At 41.3% G+C, this 27,062-nt stretch overlaps 1 protein-coding gene across 1 annotated transcript; it reads right to left on the bottom strand.

Moving 5' to 3' along the window:
- Positions 1–11,007: 11,007 nt before the first annotated feature.
- LOC147418264 (F-box/kelch-repeat protein At3g61590-like) lies at positions 11,008–12,829 on the bottom strand. The gene has a single exon (XM_086507433.1). It carries the CDS (start codon positions 12,529–12,531, stop codon positions 11,347–11,349), a length of 1,185 nt encoding a protein of 394 aa, XP_086363559.1. The 5' UTR covers positions 12,532–12,829; the 3' UTR covers positions 11,008–11,346.
- Between the last annotated feature and the right edge of the window lie 14,233 nt (positions 12,830–27,062).

The raw sequence follows: 27,062 nt of genomic DNA, 5'->3' as shown, positions 1-27,062 counted from the left end.
TACCATTGTGGCAAGAAGGGTCACATGAAAAGAGACTGCAGAGAATGGAAAGCAGAAAAAGGCAAAGAGAAAGCTGAAGACCATGGTGAGAAGAACAAGTCCTCATTGAAGATTCAAGAAATAAATGTGACAAACACTGTTGCAGAGGATGACAGTCTAGTGTCAGGAGACATCTACTTCTTAAAGAATACAATGGACTCAGCTCTTCTTACAGCATCTGATGGAAATGCACTGAGTGACTGGATTATAGACTCAGGGGCATCACTTCATGTGTCTCCAAACAAGGAGTGGTTTACTTCTTATGTGACCACTAAAGATCATGTTCGGCTAGGCAATGGGCAGACATGTGAGATCTTAGGTGTTGGAGATGTTCAATTGAAGTTTCAGAATGGCTCTTCTTTCACGCTGAAGAATGTGAGACATGTTCCCGCAATTACAAAGAGCTTCATCAGCACATGTTTACTTGATGATGCTGGCTACGTCACCATTTTTGGACAGAACATGTGGAAGATATCCAAGGGTTCTATGACAGTAGCACGTGGAGTAAAGTCTGGAGGACTTTACATGATTTATGTATCAAATGTCTCTAAAAATGTAATCAATGTAACCGAGCAGCCGAACGTTTCTTTGTGGCATAGCCGGTTAGGACATATGTCCAAGAAGGGAATGGAAATCTTGTCTCGTTCTGGTTATTTGCTTGGCTTTTCATTTAATGATTTTGAATTCTGTGAACATTGTCTGTATGGTAAGCAAACACAGCAGCCACATAAGCATAGAATCAGTAGAAGAGATACACAGTTGGCACTTGTTCATAGTGATTTGTGTGGACCTATGCCTAACCTATCTCTAGGGGGAGCTTCTTACTTTATGACATTTATAGATGATTACTCGAGGAAAGTATGGGTTTACTTTCTCAAGCACAAGGATGAAGCGTTTAGTGTTTTCAAAACGTTTGTGACACTTGTGGAGAATCAGAGTGGCAAGAAGCTTAAATGCTTACGAACTGACAATGGTGGAGAGTATGTTTCAAAGGCCTTTCAGGACTTTTGTGAGTCAAAAGGTATAAAACGTGAACTTACTGCTCCTTACAATGCTCCTCAAAATGGTGTTGCTGAGAGGATGAATAGGACCATACAAGAGAAGGTCAGAAGTATGTTGTCTAATGCACAGCTGCCAAATGGGTTTTGGGCTGAAGCTGTATCAACAGCTATTCATCTTGTAAATAGATCTCCTAGCAAGGTTTTGCAGAAGGATTCAGTGCCAGAGATGGTATGGTCAGGCAAAATGCCCTCATACAAGCATCTCAGAGTCTTTGGCTGTGAGGCATATACTCACGTTCCAAAGGAATTTAGGAACAAACTTGAGCCAAAGAGTAGAAAGTGCATCTTTCTAGGCTATGGTAATTCTGGTGAGATGGGGTACAGACTTTGGGATCCCGAATCCAGAAAGGTTGTCCACAGTAATGATGTTCACTTTAATGAATCCAAATATCATTCTAAACCAGAGAGGGTTGAGGAGATTAGAAGAGTTGTCTTCCAAGAAGATGGACCTGCACGTGCAAGACAAAATGTCAGGGCTCAAGAGGAGCAAGGACAGGATAGAGTGGAACCACAGGTTGTGGCTGAGCCTGAGCCACCTATTGTGCGTAGATCTGGACGTGTCACGCGACCTCCTGATAGGTTTGTTCCATCTATGAACTATGTCATGTTGACTGATTGCAATGAGCCATCATGTTACAAGGAAGCAGTGCAAATGAAGGACTCCAGGAATTGGCAATTGGCCATGCAGTCAGAGATGACAGCTCTGCATAAAAACCAGACATGGAAGCTAGTTAAATTACCACGGGGCAAAAAGGCTCTACCCTGTAAATGGGTTTACAGGTATAAGATCACCGCTCATGATAGTCAGCCAAAGTACAAATCAAGGCTTGTTGCCAAGGGCTTTAAGCAAGAACAAGGCATTGACTTTGATGAAGTCTTCTCTCCGGTGGTCAAGATGACTACATTGAGATGCTTTCTTGCATTGGTTGCCATATTAGATTTGGTGTTGCACCAAATGGATGTCAAGACAGCGTTCTTGCATGGTGATTTAGATGTGGAAATTTACATGCTACAAACGTAGTGAGTTCGATCACTGTCTATATACAAAGAAGGCTAAGGATGGCAATTGGCTGATCCTTATTTTGTATGTGGATGACATGTTGATTGCTGGCAAGCACTTGGAAGAAATTTCAGCTTTGAAGTCAAAGATGGAAAAATTGTTTGACATGAAAGACATGGGTGAGGCAAGTCATATACTTGGTATGCGCATTGAGAGAGACAGATCAAAGAAGTTGATTTGGTTATCTCAAACAGAGTATATTGACAAGGTTTTGCAACGTTTCAATATGGAGAAGGGAAAGGCATTGAGTGTTCCATTGCCACCATATGTGAAACTTAGCAAACAAGATTGTCCTGTGTCTGAGGAAGAACAGGCTGAAATGGATAAGATTCCATATGCGTCTGCAGTGGGTAGTTTGATGTATGCAATGATTGCTACTCGCCCAGACATTGCATTTGTAGTGGGAGTAGTAAGTCGATACATGTCAAACCCAGGCAAGAAACATTGGGAGGCAGTGAAAGGAATATTGAGATACCTGAAAGCTACAAAGAGTATGCGTATATGCTATGGGAGTCAAGAGCTAAGTGTAAAGGATTTTACAGACTCAGATTATGCAGGGACTTAGACAACCGAAGGTCTACATCAGGGTATGTCTTTACATTGGTTGGTGGAGCAGTATCATGGCGTTCTAGATTACAAGATTGTGTTACTCAGTCTACTACAGAGGTTGAATATGTTGCAGCATCAGAGGCATGCAAAGAATCAATTTGGCTTAATCGACTAGTAACAGATTTGGGAATTCTCAGACTTCATCTGAGTTTAAGCCTGTTATACAATGTACTGATTATCTTGTACTACTGATCTTAATCTATAATGCCATTCTCAGTCTTCCAATTTTCCATTTCAGTACATTATTCCAATTCAGTTCTCTGTTTCCGTCCAGCACTTGATTTCAGTCCTTACTAACTGAACTATCTAGATAAACAGTAGCTCTAAATTCTAACACTGGAATAGCTGTTTGAAGAGACCAGCTCCCATTCCAGTACCATCCAAGTCAAGGGTATCAACAAGAAAAAAACTATTGTTTTTGGAACCTGACACACTTCTATCAGTTATGGCAACGGGGTTGTAGCTCAAGACTTTTTGGTCATGCGTGCTAGAACTATGGAAGGCAATATTAACCTAGGATGCAAGTGGATGTTAGCAACCAAATGCACTATTGATTGGGGGACTGGGAGTGTCACAACACAAAATCCAACTCTTAGCCCTGCCACTCAAGTGATAGTCCCTGAGATATCACCTCCTGAGGAAATACAACCCAAAATATTGCATGTCCAAGAGGTTGAACCATCTGTACCTGTAGCCCAACCCTCTAGAGCTTCAATTTTTGTGGCTAAAACAAAGCATGAGACACACAAGACTCATCGTAATATAACAAAGAAAACATACAAATGGGTCCCTAAAGCTTCTTTAGCGACCATTTCTGACGCTAAAAAATAGAAGCCTTGTAAGAGACGTCCCACTCACTCAAAGAAATGTAAGAAAACGTTGTGTTGGATTCCTAAATGACTATTGGAAGCCCAAGCCTACTATGAAGGGAATGATCAAATATGGGTGTGCCTAAACGTAAATTGTGTTCTTACCTGTCACTTATAGACCCAAGTGAGTCAAATCATGTAACAATAAAGCCGATTGAAGATCGTGGGAAGGGAAAGATCATACAATACTAGACACTTGATCCGGAGCTTTGTTTGGGTAGCCAAGCGAGAACGACTTGTATTGCTTGGCTCAAACATAGAAAAACCAAATGAAGCTTCTTGCTCTTCATGTAGTTCTTCTACAGAAACACAAACTTTTTCACAACTTTCACCTACCACCAAAAATGTACAAGAAAACAAGAAAAGAATAGCACCTCCCATTATAAATTCATCACCTAAAACAACGTTTCAAGTAAAATCATGGGAGAGTAGCTTACCACCCTTGCAACAAGATGAAACGCTTAGGATGGTGTAAAACTATTGGTCAAAGTCTTCACCCATTACAACTTGGAATAATTGGTTTCAAAAGGTGACGGCCTCATTCCAAAAGGTATGATCTACACAAATAAGGGGGGAGTGTTTGATGACATCCATCATTCACTTGCTACCCTCTTAATCTTCCTCCCTGACCTCTCAATCTCCCAATCTTAGGGAATGCATATATATAGCCTATTCTCAAGAAAAAAAAAAGAGTAAAAGAGCAAGAGCCACCAAACAAAAATTTTGAAACCTACAAATTCTAGTACATGACCCAAAAATCATAATAACACATTGTAAGGACATGACCTTTTGACATGACCCTTATAATATTTTCACACTAATCAAAATCTATATGTATGTACAGATATGGCTAGTACGCTAAAGTCATCCACTCCTACCTTGGGTGAGAGGTATCCTCGTTACATTTCACAAGTGTTTCACATAGTCTACCCGATGCTTGCCTGTGAATGGGATTTGGTAGATACACTAGCGTGTGAGAAAATTTTTGAGGAATTAGAATGGTTGATACGTCTCTTCCCACGGTTGATCCCTACTTAGTAGGGAACGTCTCTCCGATCGCACAAGCTTACCCTTTTGAGCAAGATGATTGTACACGCCTAGTGACATTCTTAGTGAACATATGTGCATCTAATGATGAGGAATATTTACATGATTATATGGATGGCATATATGGTCTCACTGCTGATGACTTTTTTTTTCTTGACAATGACGAGGATAGGGGTTTAGACTTAGTGCTACCCGCCCATCTATACAATATCCTCTTCCCTTGATCCTCTAGGGGGTGCAAATACTTAGGTTAGGGTTCTTTACGTTGTTTTGATTGTGTTCAATAAAGGTTGGTACCTCTTGCCACTGATGTGCCTCCTAGAGGTATTTCATGTGTTTTATAGTGAAAAAAAAGCACACACGTCAAACAAAGGGAATAATTTAGGTGATGATTTCATATGCAATTCCTTTTATCGTAACTTAACTAGAATTTCTTCTAGGTATAGCCTCTAGTCAGTCCTCGGACATGAAATACTTTGCTATCGCGATTTGACCAGAGAGAATTGAGAAGTTTGCCCATGGTATTAATAGTTGATCTCTAGTGCCTCTTGACCATTAAATTAGCGACCGTAGACTTGTTTATTTTTTGATCATTACAAGTGCTTATGTGTTTGATTATATTACAGTTTAATGTTTACTGCTGAAAAATTGTTTAATATTCTGTTACCAATCAATCTTTGTGCCTATTCACTGCATATGCTTTTTAATTATATATATTCTATGAGAATGCAATTATTATGCCATTTTTGGTTGATTTTACAGTGTTTGAAGAAAGCTAAAAACATTCAATCTCACATGCTCTTTCACCTCGACGAACGGGCTTCACCTCACTAGCTTCCGAGGAGAGAATCTACATCAGAAAATGGGCCATGGTAACCACTTATGAACACCCTATCACCTTTGCGATGAGAGCACGCCCTCCCGGCACCACCCCCTTCTCCTCTCCCCCCGCTCGACTCCCTCTAAAGTGTAACATTTAATGGCCTAAAAACTTGTGTGTAGTGGAAATTAGCATGAACATAGTGGGCATTTCATTAGAATAGATTCCTAATGAGAATTACAAGAGTGCTTGGGTGGAGAGAGCAACAAAAAGAATAACACCTAGTTAGATAGCATGAACAATACTTTCAAAAGAGAGAAATTAAGCTATTGACAACAGTTGAGGACCGGATTTGCATGGAGCCGGTCCCCCCTCCAAAAGGCTTTTTATTATGGTTTCTCCCATCAAGAGAGACATTGTACAATACAATTCTTTGTGTTCCTTCAAGACTAGCTAGTGCAATGAAGATGAAAGCTTCATGCACTAAGCAAAACACTTAGCAAACACAACATCAATTATCCCCGATCTCAGACCCGAGACCTCACACACCTTCGAAGATGGTGAGAGCTAGCAGGGTATGAGAGTAGATTGAGAGGAAGAAGGAGTATCTTACGAGAAAGATGTACATCTCCTCACATAATCACTCATATTAGCATAGCTTAGCTTAGTAATTAGCATGGTAGAGGAGATGAGCATGCATTGAAGCTTGGCTCTTGGTTGGATTTGCATCCACATGCCAAGAGTGTGTCGATGTAGGCTTCTATCTCACAGGCTTGGAGTAGGTGATGAGCTCTCCATTAAAGCTTGGGAAGAGATAGTCTTTTTCTTGCTTCTCACATAGTCTGTGTGAGAGTGTGTGTGTGTGTGTGTGATAATGCCTTGCAAAAATCAGCCCCCTCTCTCTCTTGGGCGAGCTCTCTTGCTATCCTCCCATTGGACCTCCCCATGGCTAGCCAATGACTATTAAGCAGCATAAGTGATAGCCTTCTGACATGTGTCCCCCTTTCCCCTTTTGTGAGAGATTTAGTAATTTAATAATTGAACTAAACTCTCATTGGACCCCTTTGCCTCCTGGCCAATAGGAATCAGGCAAGCCATTGGGCTGCTGAATGCTCATTGGACCCCTTGGGAGACTGTCCAATAGTCTTCTAGAGGACTTAATTCTCATTGGTTCTTTTATTAAGTGTTTTTAAATTAATTAAACTAGATTTACTCTAGCCTAATTCTCACTGGTCCACCTCCAAGGCCATCCAATAGGAATTGGGTACACCTTGTGGGCATCTAGCCTAGGGAGCTGACATGTGTCCCTCATTTCCTTTGTGTAAAGGGAGCTTGTGTGTGTGTGTGTGGCTTTCTCTCTCATCCCCTATATGCTAGGCTCGCCCCCTCCTATGTAGGGATGTGCAAAGACTTTTTTGGACACACACAAAGCATCCAATTCCCCTGACCTTTGGATGCAACCTTTGAATTTTGAAACCTTAGCATTTTGGAAGTCTTAATGGGCTGAACCTTAGGGTCTTTTTAGCCCATTGTTGCACATGACTCCCCCCCTTTGGATCCCTATTTTCCCTCCTTTGGATCCCTATTGTGGCCGGTTTGCTAGCTTAACCAATATTCTAGCTTTTTCTCCCCTGGCACTTCCCCATATTAAATGATCAGTTTAACATGAGAAAATCATTTAGGAGAATTAGATATTGATTATTATGACATAAGGTGACCAACCAAGATGGTGACCAAGGTATATACCTTGGCATACTTGGCAACAAAGCTACAAAGGCTTCGTTGGTGCCATTGGTTGTGTACAAGGCACAAACACTTACAAGGACTCAAAACTTTGAGGGAGGGCACCCATCCCAGTACTGCTCATCAGGAGAGTACTTAAGTGCACGGTAACTAACCGTTGAGTTAAACTTCCTTGTTGTCTATATTCTCAAAAGAGTATGGGGTTAAGCTTCAGTTTTATGTCTACCTAAGCTAAACTATATGAAAAATAAGCATATGAAGGAACGTCTAGGATTAGCTAAGCACACATGTATGTGGTGTATTTTGAATACATGCACTAGTAATTACAGAGTAGAATCCATTGTTTTTGTGTGATTTTCTTTACCTTAATCACCCTCCATGTTGTTATTATCCCTCTTTAAATACCCTCTTTCCGATCACTTGGATGTGGAGTGTAAAGCATGAATCCTCTCCTACATAAGGTTGTGTTGGCGGTAGGAAGTGTTCCTAGATAAATGAAAGCATAAAACTTGCACTAGAGTCATATTCTTACATATTTTAGGAATGGTTTATAAATATATATTCCTATTGTAACTAGGAACTCCGATTGATTCTAGTATTTATCTTCTTTGTGTACTACGTCAGACCCACCAAGGAAGAGAACGCAAAGCTCCAATGCCATACATGAACCTTCAGTGAATCCTCAACTTGTGGCACTAAAGAATGAGGTTTTTGGAGACCATCCTCAACCGCAAGTTGTTGTTGCACCTGCTCCTAATTTAGTAAGTAATTATCAATTTTTGCATTGTTCATTCATAAGTTGACCTTACTAAGAGAAGCCTAAGAATTCGTAAGCAGACCAAGAATGTAATTATCATCACAAGAGACAAGCACGTGTTTTCATAAATTAAGTTGAAATAATTGTTTGATCTAGGGTAAACATGTTTGATCACTATGGAAAGTTATCCCTACAAAAGAATACTAATATGGGATACTCTTGCCAGATGAAGCTCGTAATTAGCAAGGAAATACCATGGTTAGCGAAGAATAAGTTGTGGTTAGCAACACTTGCATCTTGGGGTGAGCGAGTATCCATGGCGGGTAGCAGTAGTGAAAGTTTTGATTGTTCCCTTTGCATTTAGCGAATAAGAAAACCTTTGCAAATGCTCTATTGGTTAGACAGAGAAAGTTCGCAAGGAGTGACAAACTCATAAAATTGGATAATTCTTTTTGTTAAAATATAGGATTGTTTTCGTTAGACACTGTTTGAGAAAGAACTATTTGGCCAATGTTTGAAGGGCTGTATGAAAGAACGCGTACCCAAAATTAATGAAGGAACCCTCATTGTGCATGTAAAAGAATGTGAAAGTAATTTTAAAAAACGAGGAATGGGTGAGTGTGATGTGGAAAGTGGGAGACTAGTATTCAAACGGAACTATGTCTATGATGGATGGGTGAACCCGATTAGTCAGGTACTCTTTAAAAGTTTACTTCTTAGTTAAGAATAAGTCTCATATCACATTTAAGACTCTGAATGGCGGCCCTGCCTCTTAAATGTGGGGAGAAAGGAGTTGTTTATAGAACCTGGGTATGTCAATTTTTGTGATATAGAAACTAGCTTCCAGTACAACCTTTGATTTATCAATCTACTTTGTGGTGTATGACTCTTACATCCATGATTGTGATGGATAGAGGACTTTCTCTCTTCTATTACTCGTATCCTTGCTTCTTCAAATTGGAGTAAGGTGTCATCAATGGAACTTGAGAATCAAAGAAGGCAAACTATCAAGTCACCCCTATCACCTGGTTTGGGACTTTACATGCCTCGGTTACCTTCCCACAAAGGCTAGCTGAGTTCGTAGCCAAAGAGAGCAAGTGAGGGGGGGGGGGGGGGGGGGGGGGGGATGTTGATCGCGGGCACCCTTTGTTACTGTTTTCTTTTTGAACCTCACCCTACAGGCTAACCTTTGGGTGCCCCAAGTGGAAAAACAACAAGCTCTGAAAAGCGATGGCGAAGGCGGGCTACACAGGAGAAACAAAGTCAAGGGTAGTGCACTCTATAATGGTTGAGAGGGACCATCAAAGAGACAAAATTACTCCCCACCCCAGTGCAAGCCCATTGAGCTCCTCTACTTGTGATACAACGATGGTATGTTTGTCGCCTAAGCGATGTAGAGATTCTAAAGGCCAACATAACTCCATATTAAGAGGGCACATATAGAGAGCCTTGTCACTTGCATGTCTCTTAGTGGAGAGTCAAGTTGTAAGACCCATTTTTGTACTATTTGTTACACCTAAGCCCTTGCATTCTATACTCGAAATTGTTACATGGGTGGCTTCCAAGGAAGCTCCCACCCACCAGTCCAACGTCTCATTGTTGGACTCATCATACTGGACTTTCTATTAGTCAGTGTGCAATCAAGGTTGGCTAATTAACAAGAGGCTTATGTGTTTAGCGAAGGCCAATCATCATACAAGCGGTTGCTGTGCATAGAATAGTGTCTAAATGACTCGAATTTGAAAAATTCTTCAATTTTCATACACGTGGCAACAATAATAGGAAGGTGAGATTGCACACGATAGTTAATTCTAGGGAACATAATGATCAATTTTAGTAGAATGAGCTTTAATATAACTAAGAAGGCTTTATATTTTCACACCCTTTTACCAACAAAAGCCAAAAGTAATGTGGAATGTCACTTAATACTTCAAAATAAAATTGGTCAAATTTGATTCTTTAACATTCACATAAAATTTTAGCATCTTTCTTAATGAAAATTTGACAAAGATCATAAACTTTATTAAGTAAACAATACAATGTCTTCCCTCAGATATTGAAAAAACTTCCAAATCTTGGTGTCATGGTCTACTCTCAAGAGAAGCTGCTCATCAAATACTTGAATCAAATAAAGCATTGATTAGACTAAAACTTTTACTTACTCTCAAAGCATTGCAAATTTTGAAAAATGGTAATGCATTGTGTAAAATCCTAAGAAGCCTTTCATGAGTTGCATTAGACTTTACCATGCTAATCACTCAGAGCTGACCCATTTGTTCATTCATTCCAGGTTGATATGCTTAAAGAAAAAGCATGTGGACTACTGTGTTTTAAATGAAAAATTACCATTTCCATAGGCTAGTAATATGCAAAAATAGGAAGAAATCACCCTTTAATGCTTCACCCTTGCTAGCTTCGAATCTTTCTTTACTTGTATAACTTATGAGTCAAGAAATAAAACGAGAAAGCCTAATACACAATCTACCATTCATGATTGACACAAAAGTTCTTCAATCTTCCTCAGAGAGAGAGAGAGAGAGAGAGAGAGAGAGAGAGAGAGTCCGGTAGTTCGATGCATCGTTTAGGACAAGCAATTTCTTATAGACCCTAGCCACCAATACTTGTAAACAAAAAGCTCCTAAATAAATCAAATAATTCTAACCAATCAAGCTAGGCCTTATCATTGCTTTATCCCTGTGTTAAGAGGTGTGAAAACTGGGGCACGCCAATTTCAAGCACAAGTGACAGCATAAGGGAAGTCAAAATAGGCATGCTATTCTGACTTTATTAAACCAGAGAAACAAGAGAACCATTGAACATTTGCACTAACATAACAAGGTGAAAAGTCACAATGGCCTACATAAGAGGACAACTCCATAAAATTGCTTGCACCTGACCCAAATAAGCATCACACTTCAATTACATACACTTGATTTTCAATGTCTGTTTAGTGTATAAACTCCCACTGCTTGAAAAAACCCTGCTAAAAGTAAACTCAAAAGTGATAAAATCCATGAAACCTCTGACTATACTAATAGTAAACTCAAATATATATAGTCCAAATAGCCTCTTAAGTACAAAATGCATAAAGCTATTTAGACTGTCGAAAAAGGTCACTTGCCTCAGAAAATTTTGTCGCATACTATGTGTCCTGCAATTAAGCTGACTTCTTGTCCTTTGTGCAATTGAGTGCATTATGCGTAACACAATTTTCCTCGGACAAGTAGCATACAACAAGTGGTTGATGCAGAAATTCCACCAAACTTCCCCAGGAAAAGCTAATAAAATACAATGTACCGTCTGCTCTACAACAGCCACCACACAAATATCAGCTCATATTCCTAAACTGCCACATCAAGCCGAGGTTCGAACCAGAGTCCCTTCACAAGAATCTCTCCTGTCTGAAGCTTGCACCTTGAAATTGGACTTGGCGGAAGCTGCTGGAATGACTTCGACACGGAGCTATAATGCCCATTCCCTTTTGGATGCAATAGGAAGACATGGCTCTGCTCATGTTCCATTGACAAAGATACAGATGAAAAGCGCCCCACACACGTGATCCTCCCTATCATTGCCGAGATGTGGCTTGACCTCCATGTTCTTGACACCGGATCAAGCTTTGTGATAAAAATGTTCCTCCAATTATGATGAGGCGTGATCATGGCCAAGCAGCCCTTTCGATTGCAAATGTAGGAATGCTCAAGAGCAGGGGCCCCTTGCAGCTGTCTAAGTTGTTGCAGATGCAAGATCCTTGACAGCGAATCATTCGGATAGCGAACAGGACTCCAAAACCCGAGCTCTAAATCGAATGCTTCGATACGCTGCTTTGTGGAAAGGCAATAGAGTATCCCACCTGAAACCGTCGCATCCCATAGGTTTCCTGCACGAAGATTAACTGGAACACGAGAAGTCTCTCTCCAACTCTGTGTTACTCCATTGTAAACAAGTACTGAACCACTCGATCCACTGCCTGCAGCACTCCGTGTCACTAGACCCACAATTGTGTAGGCATGCAACTGCCGATCGACATCCATTACAACCACATCTGGCTGCCTAGGAGCCGTGGGCAGCTTCTTCCACTCCTTGGTTAGTGGATTACATACATACATGACATAACCTTCTTCTGCTACTCTCCCAAGGCAAACCAAGCCGCAAGACGTTGCCAGAATCATGGCAGTCTCTGGAATGAAGGAGAAGTTCAAATGAAACCACTGGCAACCTTCAAGATCATAAGACCATGCCTGATTGTACATGTGTTGCTGAAACTCAAGTAACCACGGCATGTGCAAGGGTCTTGATTTGAGGAAGGAGAAGAACATAGGCGACCACACAGTTTCACGCCATCGCTTGCAGACTCCTCTGGCTAGGTAGATGCTTGAGAAGGGAAGCAAAGCAATAATTTTCGCTACCAGAACATCTGGGAGCACATCCCAAACACAAAAAAGCTCAGAAGAGGTGGATGAAGAGCAAGGCGACCTGCATGCGAGGGCAGTTCTGGTACTCGCGTCCTTCTGACAGAAATCCATGGTTTAATTTGAGCAAAAGCGATCAGTAAACTACAGCTTCTGCTAGCAATTGAGTCTTCAACCAAAAACGCAAACCCTAATCTTCAGTTGCCGTGCCCTCCACACAAGCCCTTGCCGTTTACAAACCTTCAGCAGTGTCAGCCCGCAACACAAACCCTAGTATCAGTTCCGATGCGGCGCCTTTAAGTGCTTACGCCGGTCAAGATCTAAAAGCTCGCCATTGAAGCTTAACACTAGCAAGCGTTTGTTGGCTTAGCAAGTCCCAAGTACGAATCGCGGTCGGCTATAAAAGTTATCATGAGGGAGACCAAATTTAGAGGGCTCAAACCCTTAATATTGAGGGGCCTTTTCTGTGCTCTGAACACGTCGTGAAGTTTTGCAGGTTGAGTTTATCAATGCTAGGGCCGTCACCAACTAGTGCAAAAGGGATACGAACATGTGGGGGGTGGTTGAAGCATCCCCTAGAGAAAAGGTCGCTGCTGCTTGCCAATTTAGGGAGTCACCTTGTTTGTTGTGCTATGCATATGGGGCTCCATCACAGAAGAAGAAGGGCCTTCCACATATCCTTTAGAGGGCGTATGGGGGAGCCCTCCTATTACAAACTTAAAATGCTAATTTAAACAAGGTGAGGAGTCACGAAAGCATGCTGAAGGCAAGGGGGGATGAGAGTTGTGGGGAGTAAGTAGGAGATGCAAATCCGGGTATTTGCATACAAGCTATTCGATCAACAAGAAACACATCCAATTCAACATAAATGACATTTTTAAAGCAACAAGAGAAACCTTCTAACAATAGCTCATTTAAAAGGTTTTTACACCCCAACTATGTGATGCGGTTTCTACTCACCAACTATGTGATGCTCTCTTCGAAACTGTTTGTGGTTTCTTGAATCTTGTCTTGGTGCCCTGGCTCGGCTTGTAAATCTTTTGGATTTTTAAAATACAATACCACTCATTGTTGTGAGTTTTGCAAAAAAAAGAAAAAAGGTTTCCACTCAAACAACTATATTCCTTTGTCATACCATAAGCGGTTTATACTTTTGTATTTTTGATATTCCATTTCAACAAAAACAAGTGAAAGGGTCACGGCGGCTTTCAAAAACAATAAGAAAGTGATAAAATTGTTAAGTTGAATTAAACTGGTATCAGTGTTTAAGAAAGGATTGCCTCAGCTTAATCTTGAGCCGATTGAAAATCGAGACTAGCTAACTGCAAACCATGGTAAATGGAAGAAAACCCGATAAAATATGTGAAAAAGTCGTCCAAAATTTTGCAAATCTCAAAATTTTTGCTTTTATTTTTTATTTTCTCTTTTGTGAGGAAGAAACTCGATTAGCAGTCGCTTAATAAAAGAGACTTTTTCTAACGTTAACACTGATTCGAATCAAGTTATAAAATGCAAGAAATGTAAAGTTATGTGAAGTTATGAAATGAAAGGTGAAATAAAAAGACCTAATTAATATATATATGTGTGTGTATAGAATTTATTAGAATTATGCAAAGTGAAGCTTCACTTTAGCATTTTAAAACAATAGAATGCAAAAAGAACATGCGCGTGTGTGTGTGTGGAAAATTTACTAAAATTTATGCAAACTGAAGCTTCACTTTAGCATTCTAAAACAATAGAATTCAAGAAAAGTAAAGACATGTCAAAGGATGTGAAATGAAAGGTAAGTCTCTATCATGAGGGAAAACAATAGAATTCACAAAAAATAAACACATGTAAGATGTGAAATGAAAGGTAAGTCTCCATCATATTAAGATGTGAAATGAAATGTGAAATGAAAGGAGTCTCCTTAAACCAACACAACACACTAAGGGTTTCTTTTAAAAAGACAAAAATGATAAGTTAACGGCTATATATTTCTAAGAGTTCAATTCTATGAGAAAAACAAGCTTCACAAAGAACAATTAGTAATTGAAAATGTAATAAACCGTGTGTCAATTATATGAGCTTGCCAAATTATTAATTTTAAAACTGGTGACATAGCCTCTTTTATGGCATAAATTTCCTAGCAAAATATAAAGTATTTTGTGGCCTCAATCAAGGTTCATTTCATTGATTTGTCTTACTATTTTCTATGCTTACTAGACCTACCTCTTCTTATGAAAGTAATTTTTTTGTTTTGATTTGTCAATGGGTCTCTTTATTTTATTTTACTTTTTTTTCATGTTATTCTTTTAGAATGCCAATCAATCCTCACCTTCGGAGGGTGACTTCACTTTTCATTTTGAAATCCTAGCAAAAACTCCCCATCCTTTCTACACAAAGTGGAAGAACATACAACTAGTTTTTCAAATGTTTGCAATTCTTTTGAAGGTTAGGCTTTTCCTAGCTCTTCTCTAAACTTTTTGAATGCATGTCAAGTGCGAGGATGTCTGTCGTAATTGTTTGATGGCATTCTACATAGCACATCGTTACTAGTGAGGTGATTTGATGCACATTTAATCATTTTACGTTAAAATTTTTTATCATGAAAATAATAATTTAATTGACTAGCCCATGCCAAAATAGTGCTAGCATCTTTAGTGCCATCAAAATCAGATTGGTGAGATATTTGGTGACTGCTGGTGACTGTCAAACACGAGCCATGATGACGTGCTTTTTTTTCTATCTTTTAATGCTTCTTTGAATAGATATATGTATGGATAAAGAGGATATGTAAGCGGTAAGAAGTTTAGAATAAACATAATAAAAATTACTTAGCTGTAAGTTTGCAAGTGGTTGCCCAATCCACATGTGCAATGCAAGAGTGAGGTTGAGGTCGGCGATTGCAGGTCAGCATGCGAGAAACTTGAATTTCATTTTTTGCTTCCGAACTCCCTTTCCCAGTTTGCAAGTGATAATTGGCAAAGGGATCCGTAAAAGAATTAATCACGGGTTTTCCTTTAAATTTTTAGAACCTGCCTTTAATGTATTTGATGATGTTCAATAAAGATGATTGGCTGAGCTTCTATTTAAGTTATGTAGGAAAGACTTAACGGTTGAGGAGAATTTTTGAAGTTTTGGAGTTTTTTTTGCAAAGCTTTGGGAGATCCGGGTTCAAAAGAACTTAAACATGGCTAGTGCTGGGCAAGACACGTGATGTATAGAATGAATTGGCCCTTCAATTGCAAATGGATTTGGAGCTTGGTGTGCAGCCAAAAGGAAATTGGCTAAGCTGGGCGGCTAGCCAAGGGCTTCAAATTAATAAAGGCCACACTTTTAGCTAAAAGTGTGTAAAGACAATGGTTGGTAGCGAGCAAGAGGCCGATATAGATGGCATGAGGGAGATTGGGAAGATGGTGACAACCAGAGACCGTTTTGGCCCGTGAGCAAGAAAGAGAAAGTGATGACAGAACATGTGCAATCTTGTTGATGTAGCTTGTGTATCGTTTGGTTGACGTTGGCTGCAGTGAACGAGTGTGTGTAAGCACCACTTCCATTCACATCCTCCACTTTCCAGGAGAATTTGAAGCCGAACAAAATGGCAAAGTCTTTGGTAGATGGCCAATTAGTGCCAATAAAAAATGCCAAATTTGTGACTTGATTCTTAATTAATGATTCCCATCTTCTATAACTCAAAGCTTTAATTTGTTGATTAGCTCGAACCTGATAGCTTTGACACCACTAATGGGAGATATGAGAGAATGGCTGTAAAAGATCTCAAGCTTTCTATACGCACGCACACACCCTTCATACCTCTAACCATCTCTCTCTTTTCAAGTACACAAGTACACAAAGAACAAAGAGAACACAATCTACACACACATATATACACACGTATAGTTTAAATGGCGAAAGATTGTAAGAGAGTGATGTAGACAAGATTACTCATGTAGACAAGATTACTCCACACAACATAGCTTAAGAGAAGGAGAGAGAGAATCTTACAAGAGAATGGCTTAAAGTGGTAGCCCCCAAACTCAAAGGGCCACCTCTTGCGGAGTTGGTGATTTGGTTTTTTTTATTAAACTAAGCTGGTGCCAAAAAATTAGAGGCCACTCTAATTTTTTTATTAAACTAAGTTGGTGCCAAAAAATTAGAGGCCACTCTTTACACTTGAGTTCATGGGTGGTTCCTATGACTTATTGCATGAACCTTCGTAAGATAAGTTCTCACTAACTTTGTACAATTGAGTCATATAGGCTTATTGAAAAAATAAGTACAACACTTATGCTAAAATAAATGGTCGAGAGGCATTATTGGTGTTGTTAGTGACTCCTTCTCAATTTCCATTCTACACAACATCAACTCACTTATCCGTGAAAATTAAAGACAACACATTAATTAACCATTACACGCGTAGCTATCTCAATTGTAATGCTAGCCACATACAACAAAAAAGTGCCCAATATCGTAACATCTTCTCACTCTCATAGCAAACCAATGAGCTTGTGCATGCACAAGGAGGAGCTCTAACTCTCCCACGGATGAAACCTCTACCATGAGACATCAATTATTGCATGGACGCATGAACGTCTATAACTACGAGGGAGTCACAAAAGTCAATGACGCTCGAGTCCATACAATACTTGAAGGAGTCGATGCATGGAGGACTTCTTATTAGCTTTGAAATTTTTAAGCCGCTTCATATATAGTATACATCGTATTGTCCATTATACACACATAATCACAAATTTTATATATGTTACAGAGGACTTCTTATTAGCTTTGAATTTTTTAAGCCGCTTCATATATAGTATACATTGCATTGTCCATTATACACACATAATCACAATTTTTATATATGTTAAGGATGGCTTCACTTAAACAACAAGGTGAGCCTCACATTGACATTCTAAAACAATAAAAAGTAAAATAAAAGCAATCAAATAAAAAAACCTATTAATAAACTAAAACAAAAAAATATTTTAATGCTACCATAAGAAAAATAGATTTAATAATTATAAAAATAATAAAATAATTTAATAAAACGAACCATTAAAAGGCCCCTAAACAGAAGGAGTCTTTTACAAATTGAAATATTAAGAAAAATTTCAATGAGTCAATACTTTGCATCATGGGATCAAACGAAAAGCATCTTTCCAGATTCTTCATAACAAGTGATAAAATTGCGAGCTACCCATGATCAACATTGGAATGTAATCAAATGATGAAATGATAATGCCTACCCAATATATCATTTCCATGACCTAAACAATTGTGTCAATTTGTTAGATTCACTTCATAAGGTAAAATAGGTAATTGTGCACCAAGTAGTCTACAATGTGTCATCTCAAAGAACGGACATCAAGTGATAGGCTACTGTGGTGTTGTTATAACTTGTTTATTGCTCAATGCCTTAGATTTTGGAGCACTTTTCTCCCTAGGAACTACATAGAGAGAGAGAGAGAGAGAGAGAGAGAGAGAGAGAGAGAGTGTGAGAGAGAGAGGAAGTTTTGAACAATGAGCGCGCCAGCTCGCGTTGACCGACATAAGGGAACATCGCCACTTGGACACACACACACACACACACACACACACACACACACAGAGAGAGAGAGAGAGAGAGAGAGAGAGAGAGAGAGAGAGAGAGAGAGAAGTGGCAAGAGATGAGGGGCAATGGAGCAACAATGGTTGCAAGGGAAACTATGGCGCTCTCCTAGATGTGCTAGTTGAGATAGCTTCACACAAACCCAAAGACCCTTCTCCACCTCACCTCCCAAAACCTTGAGATGAAGTAAGAGCATGACCGTCTTCAATTGACTATGTGTGTGTGTGTGTGTGTGTGTGTGTGTAAGGTGTGAGCATGAACGTGTGCGAATGACTGTGTGTGTAAGGGTAACTTGAATGTACGTGTGTGGTAATGTGGTCAATTAATGTGAAATTTGTGGAGTGTGTGTATGGGCTTGTGTGAGTGAGGGGGCGAAGAGAGGGTATGCTACAATAAACTCGATGACCAAAGAAATAGCAGCGTGCCAAACTGAGGGCAAAGCCAAAACAGGAGAGTTGGCCGTGAAGGTGTGAAACGCAGTAGACGAGCAGGTTGTGGAGGAGGAGTGACAGAGGCGGATAGTGTACAGGGCGGCCACGGGCAGAAAAGTCCATGAAAAGGGGCGAAATGGTAGCTATATATAGGGGTAGTAGTGGCGTAGTAGTGTCAGCAACAGTGTGCGAACCGAGGCCACAATGGAGCGTACAGAGGCGCAATGGCGAAGAAGGTGGCACGCAAAGATGAAGATGGCAAGGCGGAAGCGGAGGGCTTCTGTTTGCAGAGCTGTCGGCATCACAATGGCGGGTACGAGTCTGAGGGGCATCGTGAGGTAGCGGCAACGTTAGGGTTAGGCAAAATTAGGGTTTTGACAAGGTTTAGGGTTAGAGAAACAAACTGAAGCTAGGGTTAGGGTTCTTGTTGTACAACATTTCCTCTTTCTCTCTCTCTCTCTCTCTCTCTCTCTCTGTGTGTCTCTCTTTGCTAAACAGAGTCCTCCATGTCGTTGAGATCAAATTCACACCCCCAAAGTGCAATGAGTGACTTACGGTGCCGATTTCAACAGATCTTGGTAAACGCAACACATGTTTTTGAACGCTCCTTGCCCAGTGAGAACATGTGGAATATAGGAGACAACTCGTCTTGTACCCCACAACTCTGTGAAGGTTTGACGACCGGGCTAGCACTTGTTTCTCACCATGTTGGAGTGCACACAGTTGACGATGTCAAGGTGTATGGGAGCTTTGAGCACATAAGAAAGAGTATTGCTTTCGGTCATGGAATCTCTGCCTGTAGATTGGACTGTGAGGAGAGGCTGGGCCGCCATTGCTGCTGCACAAAACCTGCAAGAGGAAGACGGGAAGATAAAACCCGAATGAGCGTTGTAGCCTCTGTGTGTGTGTTCTCTCTCTCTCTCTCTCTCTCTCTCTCTCTCTCTCTCTCTCTGTATGTGTGTATGTGTGTGTGTGGGGCGCAATCTAGGGCTGTAGGCAACAGGTGCTATAGTCTGTTTTGCTGCCACATGAGGAGGCTCTATTTTTGTTTCTTTTACTTGTGCTTTGGTTTGCTCGCTCTCAAGGCTTGCATACATTAGGGCAAGTGCTCATAGAACCCATGCAACATTGTTTATCAAGCGCAAGCAGAGAACCCTGTGGTGCTTGTTAAAAGTTTTGGAAGAACCTTGACGTGCTCGGGGGAAGAGAAGGGTGCGTGGGTGGGCGGGGGGGGAGATGGATGTCTCTTCATTTAGGTCTACAAGCTTCGATGCAAGCTGTCAGATGTCTGCCGGGTAGTAAAGCCCAGAAGGGACCAGTGAGACCAGGGCCGCGAGGGTCTCTCTCTCTCTCTCTCTCTCTCTCTCTCTCTCTCTCTCTCTCTCTCTCTCTCTCTCTCTCTCTCTCTCTCTCTCTCTCTCTCTCTCTCTCTCTCTCTCTCTCTCTCTCTCTACAGTGAGTCGACATCGGTGGCCCGGACAGATGCTGACGTCCAAAGGAGTGGAGGTGGGGACAATATCTTTTTTATTTTTTGCAAAACTCACAATTGTGAGTGAACTATATTAATCATCCCAAAAAATTACAAGGTCTTGCCATGCTCATGTTGAGCCATGACATCATCCAGGGACCATAATTACATTGGCTATCTTGGCAGCCACCCCTAACATCCCGCCCCCTTATCCTTGATACACAAGGTCAATTATCATGTTCTTCTGAGCTCTTCCATTTACCAATGGCCAAGATTTTCCTCCTTCCTAGGCATTCCATCTGCTGACAAAAGGCACAAGTAGTCCTAGATCAATCCTCCAAGTTTTGCTTGCGCCCGAGCGTCCATATTAGCACTTTGCTTTCTTGTATAATTTCTGCGAAGCTTGCAATCTCAGAACCTCCTTCAAACACACGGCGGTTCCTTGTCTGCCATACATTATGCAAGAAGAAGTACCTGACGATTTGAGTGTTGATGAGGAGGGTAGGAGTACCTGAATGCTTACCTCCAAGGAATAGATCAGTCTTGAAAAAACCAATTTTCCATGTTCTTTGGACCCATTTGCATATTTTCCCTACGAGGCCTTTGATAGTTGGGCATTCCATGAATAGGTGGGCCAAATCTTCACTGGCCAACCTACACCCCAAGCATCGATCTGACCCAATCCCTCTCTCCTGAATCTTCACCCCCGTCGGTAGAGCACCCCAAATTACCTTCCATAAAAATACCTTCATGTGATGCAGAACCTTTGGCTTCCAGATTTTCTCCATCACTTGCTCCCACCTTTCCTTCGGCCATTGTTTTTTCCATATCTTGTTAAGGGGGCTAGACCAATTCTTCTTATGCATCATTGTATGATAAATGCCTTTAGGATGGGGTTTCCATAAGAGATTGCTTCCGGGCCATTTCCAGGCATTCCAGTCAAACTCCGAATCACAGATTGGCATCACTTTATTGTCAAGCTCTTTCATCACTTTGTTGACAAGCAAAACCTCTAAGCTATTAAGTTGGTACTGGGTAACTAGAAGGTCAATGGTTTTCCAGCTCTTGCTGTCACTGTCCCAAAAGTGCCCAAGTCGATTCAGACCCTTATTATTCAGCTTCTTGACTGTTTCTATCTAATAGGAATTTTTTGGCGGATCTACAAATTTGGAAAGCCAGGGGACCCAATGCAAAATGGAGTTCCTAAAGTATCTGGTTTCTTCCCCCCACTTTTGGACTCCTACTGCTCTATTGCATTTTCTTACCAATTCTCTTGAGCTGCCCCCCAGTCTTAAGGTAGACCACGTCGGGGCTAATGGTTTGCCATGAACCTCTACCCTTCTCCACTTTCCACCTTTCGAGCCAAGTTTAGCTGCTTCTACCATATCTCTGATCATAACAGCCAACCAATCTTGATCCTGTTTAGCCAAGGAAACAACAAATTTGGCGCAACAAGCTTCCACATGGGCCACAGGGTTGAGAATTCCAAGGCCTCCTTGATTCACTGATCGAGCAACTGATTCTCAACAGGCCCATTGCCATGGCCTGTAGGATTTCGTGTTGTTCCATAAAAACCTTTTTACTGGTTTTAAGAACTCTTTCCGAGTGACACTTAGCCATCTTGAGAAGCGGGCTAGTGAAGGCAATATAAGGGGTCATAAAGGCATTAATCACTTTTATCTGACTTGGGAATGGAAGAAGAGCATACTCCCACCTACTCATTTTTGTTTTGATTTTTTCAAGCACCCACTCAAATCTTTGCTTGTGAGTTACGTCCAACCCCAAGGGGGCTCCTAGATGTCTGAAGATATTCCCTTTTGTCACAATCTCCCCCGACCAGCCAGAAGGGTTGAATGAGTCATTTTCCGACAGGGAGATCAGCCTTGACTTCTCTATATTACACTAGGACCCCGAAGCTACTGAGAATACTTGTACGATTTCTAGAGCTTTCTTGATGACCCGGGGGCACGCCTTCAAGAAGAGGAGAGAATCGTTTGCAAATAGTTTTGCTAGCAGTTGGCTATTTCCTGGTAAAGCCAAGCCTTGCAACTCCCCTCGTTCCGCACTAGCTTCGAGCATCGTGATTAAAGGATGTGATCCTATGGCGAAAAGAAGGGGGGCCGGAGGGCATCCCTGCTTAATAGACCTTTTGACCTCAAAAGAGCCCACAATTCTATTGTTAAATAGGAGCTCTGACTAGCTTTCAACCCTCAGTACACGTACCAGATGACATAGGCAAGGCCCAAAGCCCATAGCTTCCATGACGGCTTCTATCTATGTCCATGTTATTCTGTCATAAGCCTTATCAAGGTCCAACTGCAGCAGAATGCACTCTTGCTTTATGAAAGTTGCATATTCGATGCCCACCATTACTGTTAAGTATGGAGCCTGATTTACCCTTGTAATTTTCTGTGGTAAAAGCGCACATTTGTAAGGCCCCCATTATGAGGAGAAGCCATCGTGCGTGAAGGAAAATCACTCAACGGAAACCAAAATTTTCACGGACAAGAATCAGGGGCAACTTTAGAGGCCTCGGGGGCGGAGGCCCTCGAGACTTTTTTTTTCTCGCCGGAATATTATGGCCGGACGGCGGCCGGAAAGTGGTTGGAAAACAACCGGTCGGTTGGCCGGTGGCCGGTAGTCAATGGCCGATGGCCGGTGGTCGGAAGTCAATGGCCGGTGGCCGGTGGCCGAATTCAAAAGCGGACTTGTCTTCTCAAGGGCGGCCACACATGGATGGATTGGAGGGTCCGATTTGGACTTATTCGCACAAGGGCGGCTACACATGGCTGTCTCTCATAAGAGAGGGCAACCCTTTTGGCCTATAAAAGGAGGCCATTTCTACACACATTTCATAGTGTGAAGTTGATGCAACAAGGTGAGTGTGAGGTGGTGAGAGTGAAGCAAGGCGGGAGCTCCCTTTGTAAATTACTTCTTGTTTTGAAGTACTAAAGCCATTGAGTGGCTGCTTTCCCGTGGACGTAGCCCACATTGGGTGAACCACGTATATCGTGTGTACTCTCTCTCTCTCTCTCTCTCTCTACTCTATAATCTCGTGTATGTAAATCTGTCTCTCTCCATTAAGTAATCTACTCAATTATCTATTTAGCTACGTCTTATTTCCTAACAACTGGTATCAGAGTAAGGTTTGCTCGTAGCTAAATTATCTCAAGGAAAGAATTCCTTGAATTGAGTGGGAGTTATGGCGGAGGATGGGAAGCTCAAGATTGAGAAGTTCAACGGAAAAAACTACCAACATTGGAAGATGCAGATTGAAGACTATCTCTACCAGAAGGACCTCTATTTGCCACTAGGCGGTCTTGCGAAGAAGCCCGCAATAATGGCAGATGAAGCATGGATTGTCCTTGATCGAAAGGCACTAGGAACAATCCGGTTAAGCTTGGCGTCAACGGTGGCCTTCAATGTTTCGGAGATGAAGACCACGGAGGACTTGATGAAGTCACTTGACGACTTCTACGAGAAACCATCGGCATCCAATAAGGTATTTCTTATGAAGCGCTTGTTCAATCTAAAGATGGCAGAGAATGGTTCAGTTGCAGAACACCTAAATGACTTTAACACAAACATAAGTCAACTTCGATCAGTGAAAATCAATTTCGATGACGAAGTGCGAGCTCTCCTTATACTATCATCACTACCGGATAGTTGGGACAGCCTTGTGATGGCTGTAAGTAATTCTATCTCTGGCACAAATACTCTTAAGTTTGATGATGTTGTGGGTGTTCTCCTAAGCGAGGAAATGCGAAGGAGAAGCACAGGAGAATCATCAAGTGCTGCACTATCAGTGGAAACAAGAGGAAGGCCTAAGGAGAGGTTCAAAAACCAAAAGGGTCATGATCGCTCAAGGCGGAGCAAGTCACGCACAAAGTCAGTTCTTGAATGTTGGAACTGCGACAAGAAAGGCCACGTCAAGAAGGATTGTTGGTCCAAGAAGAAGAAGGAGACAGAGTCTCAAGACAACAAGCCAACATCGGAGGCCAATGTGGCAGGTAAAGTAGAGCAAGATGCTCTAATTCTCTCATTAGACAATGTGTCTAATTCTTGCATAGTAGATTCCGGGGCTTCATTCCATGCGACACCACCCCAGCAACATTTCCAAGACTACACCAAAGGTAATTTTGGGTATGTATACTTGGGAGATGATGAAGCTTGTGAGATTGTCGGCAAAGTTACAGTTTCTGTCAAAACTGCTAACGGAAATGAATGGAAGCTTAAAGATGTTAGGCATGTTCCTTCTCTTCGCAAAAAATTGATCTCTACAGGATAATTGGACGATGAAGGTCACAACATTGCATTCGGAAACAAACGGTGGAAGATCTCAAAGGGATCTTTGGTGGTTGCCAAGGGTGAAAAAGTCGGTACACTTTACTTGTGTACTGTTAGCACGCAACCTTCAGCTTGTGCAACAACTACAGAAGTTGACAGTGCGGTGTGGCACTACCGACTCGGGCATATGAGTGCCAAAGGAATGCAAATCCTTCAAACAAAGAAGCTTCTACCAGGTTTGAAAGAAGTGGACTTAGAGTTATGTGAAGATTGTGTTTATGGTAAACAAAAGAGGGTAAAATTTCAAAAATCAAGAAATGAAAGAAAAAATAAAAAACTTGAGTTGGTTGATTTTGATGTTTGGGGTCCTGCAAGTACACCATCACTTGGTGGCTCATTGTACTATGTAACATTCATAGACGATGCGACTAGAAAAACATGGGTTTATGTCATGAAGAATAAATCCGATGTATTTTCCATATTTCAAAGGTGGAAAGCCTTTGTGGAGAATGAAACAGGTACCAAGGTTAAATGCGTCAGATCCGACAATGGAGGCGAATATTGCAGCCAAGCTTTTGAAAGCTTTTGTGCTAGCAATGGCATTCGGAGGCAAAGGACAACCCCAAGGACACCTCAAAAAAATGGGATTTCGGAAAGGATGAACAGGACACTCATGGAACGAGCACGAAGCATGCGGCTACATGCAGGCCTACCGCTTGAGCTTTGGGCAGAAGCTGTAAGTACGTCTGTGTACTAAATCAATCGGTCACCCTCAACGGCATTGGATGGGGGAGTTCCAGAAGAGGCATGGACAGGTAAACCGGTGAATTATGCATTTCTCAAAGTGTTTGGGTGTGAGGCTTTCATGCACATAGATAGAAGCCTAAGATCAAAGTTAGATGCAAAGTCCAAAAAGTGTTTCTTCATTGGCTATGGAGAAGGAGACTTTGGGTATCGCCTATGGAATCCTGAAGATGGTAAAATCTTAAGGAGTAGGGATGTAATTTTTAACGAACAAAATATGTACAAAGATGACTTGGAAAGAAAACAAACAAAAGAAACAGGTGATGAGTACATGGAGCTTGAGGACGGTGAAGACTCAAGGACTGCAAACGGTGACAATGTGCAACAACGTCAACCAAATGAGGAGCCTCAACCTATTCCCCGAAGATCTACAAGAGCAAGTAGAACTCCAGAAAGGTTTGTTCCTTCCTTCAACCATCTCTTGATCTCAGATTCTAGAGAGCCCGAATCATATGAAGAAGCTATGCAACATGAATCCAAAGAAGAATGGACGAAGAGCATGCAAGTGGAGATGGACTCACTACATCGCAACCAAACATGGGAGTTGGTTGAGTTGCCTAAAGGTAAGCGGGCACTTCAAAACAAATGGGTGTACAAGCTAAAGGAAGAAGAAGGTGGGAAGAAAAGGTACAAGTCTAGGCTTGTGGTAAAAGGTTTTTCTCAAAAGAAAGGTATTGACTTCAATGAAATATTTTCTCCTGTTGTAAAAATGAACTCAATTAGGCTTGTCTTAAGCCTTGTGGCTGCTCATGATCTAAATCTCGAGCAAATGGATGTAAATACGGCATTCCCTCACGGTGACTTAGAGGAGGAAATCTACATGCTTCAACCAAAGGGGTATGAAGTAAAAGGTAAGGAGAAAATGGTTTGCAGATTAAAGAAGAGCTTGTATGGTTTAAAGCGAGCATCAAGACAATGGTACTTGAAGTTTGATCGATGGATGTTGGATCATGGATTCACAAGATGCAACTCGGATCACTGCGTCTACACGAAGAATTTGGGAGATGGGAAATTCATCATCCTAATGTTGTATGTTGATGACATGTTGATTGCAAGTGCTAACATGCAGGACATCAAAGACCTAAAAGAGGAGCTGTCCAAATCTTTTTCAATGAAAGATTTAGGTGCTGCAAAGAGGATACTTGGTATGAAAATATCAAGGGACAGGACGAAGAAGACAATAAAGCTATCTCAAGAAGATTACATCAAGAAGGTACTAGAAAGGTTTGCAATGCAAAATGCAAAACCAATTTCTACACCTTGGCCTGATCATTTTAAACTAACGAAGGATATGCGTCCAAAGACACAAGAGGAGATAGCCTATATGTCTAAAGTTCCATATGTTGCAGCGGTAGGTTCTCTAATGTATGCTATGGTCTGGACAACGCCAGACATTGCACATGCAGTGGGAGTTGTGAGTAGGTTCATGGACAACCCAGGTAAAGAGCATTGGCAAGGTGTGAAGTGGATACTTAGGTATCTAAAAGGGACAACAACAAATGCTTTGTATTTTGGAGGAACTGATATTTTTCTAGAAGGGTATGCTGATGCAGATATGGCAGGTGACAAAGATACTCGAAGGAGCACGGTTGGAGGCACAACAGTAAGCTGGGCTTCAAAGCTGCAGAAAGTGGTTTCACTTTCTACGACGGAAGCAGAGTATGCAGCAACGACGGAGGCAAGCAAAGAAATTCTGTGGCTTCACAGATTCTTAGAAGAGCTTGGATTCAAACAAGACAATTGTGTCTTGTACAATGATAGCCAAAGCGCTATCCATCTTGCGAAGAACTTAGCCTTTCAGTCAAGGACAAAGCACATTGCGGTGAGATATCACTTCATACGCACTCTTTTGGAAGAGGGACAGCTAAAGCTAGGAAAGGTGCATACAAGTGAAAATCCTGCAGACATGTTTACAAAGGTGGTCAACAAGGAGAAGTTGAGCTTTTGCTCATCTTCAATCGGAATTCAAGGATAAAAAGCCAGAATGGAAAGCAGTCACAGGTTTGGTTTGGAGATTAGTCTCCAAGTGGGAGATTGTTAAGTATGGAGCCTGATTTACCCTTGT

This window comes from Adiantum capillus-veneris, chromosome 30 (genome assembly GCF_014529385.1).
Source record: "Adiantum capillus-veneris isolate H3 chromosome 30, ASM1452938v2, whole genome shotgun sequence".
NCBI classification, from domain to species: domain Eukaryota; kingdom Viridiplantae; phylum Streptophyta; class Polypodiopsida; order Polypodiales; family Pteridaceae; genus Adiantum; species Adiantum capillus-veneris.
Note: the sequence above shows the minus strand (reverse complement) of the source record. Positions and strands in the feature narration are given on the sequence as shown.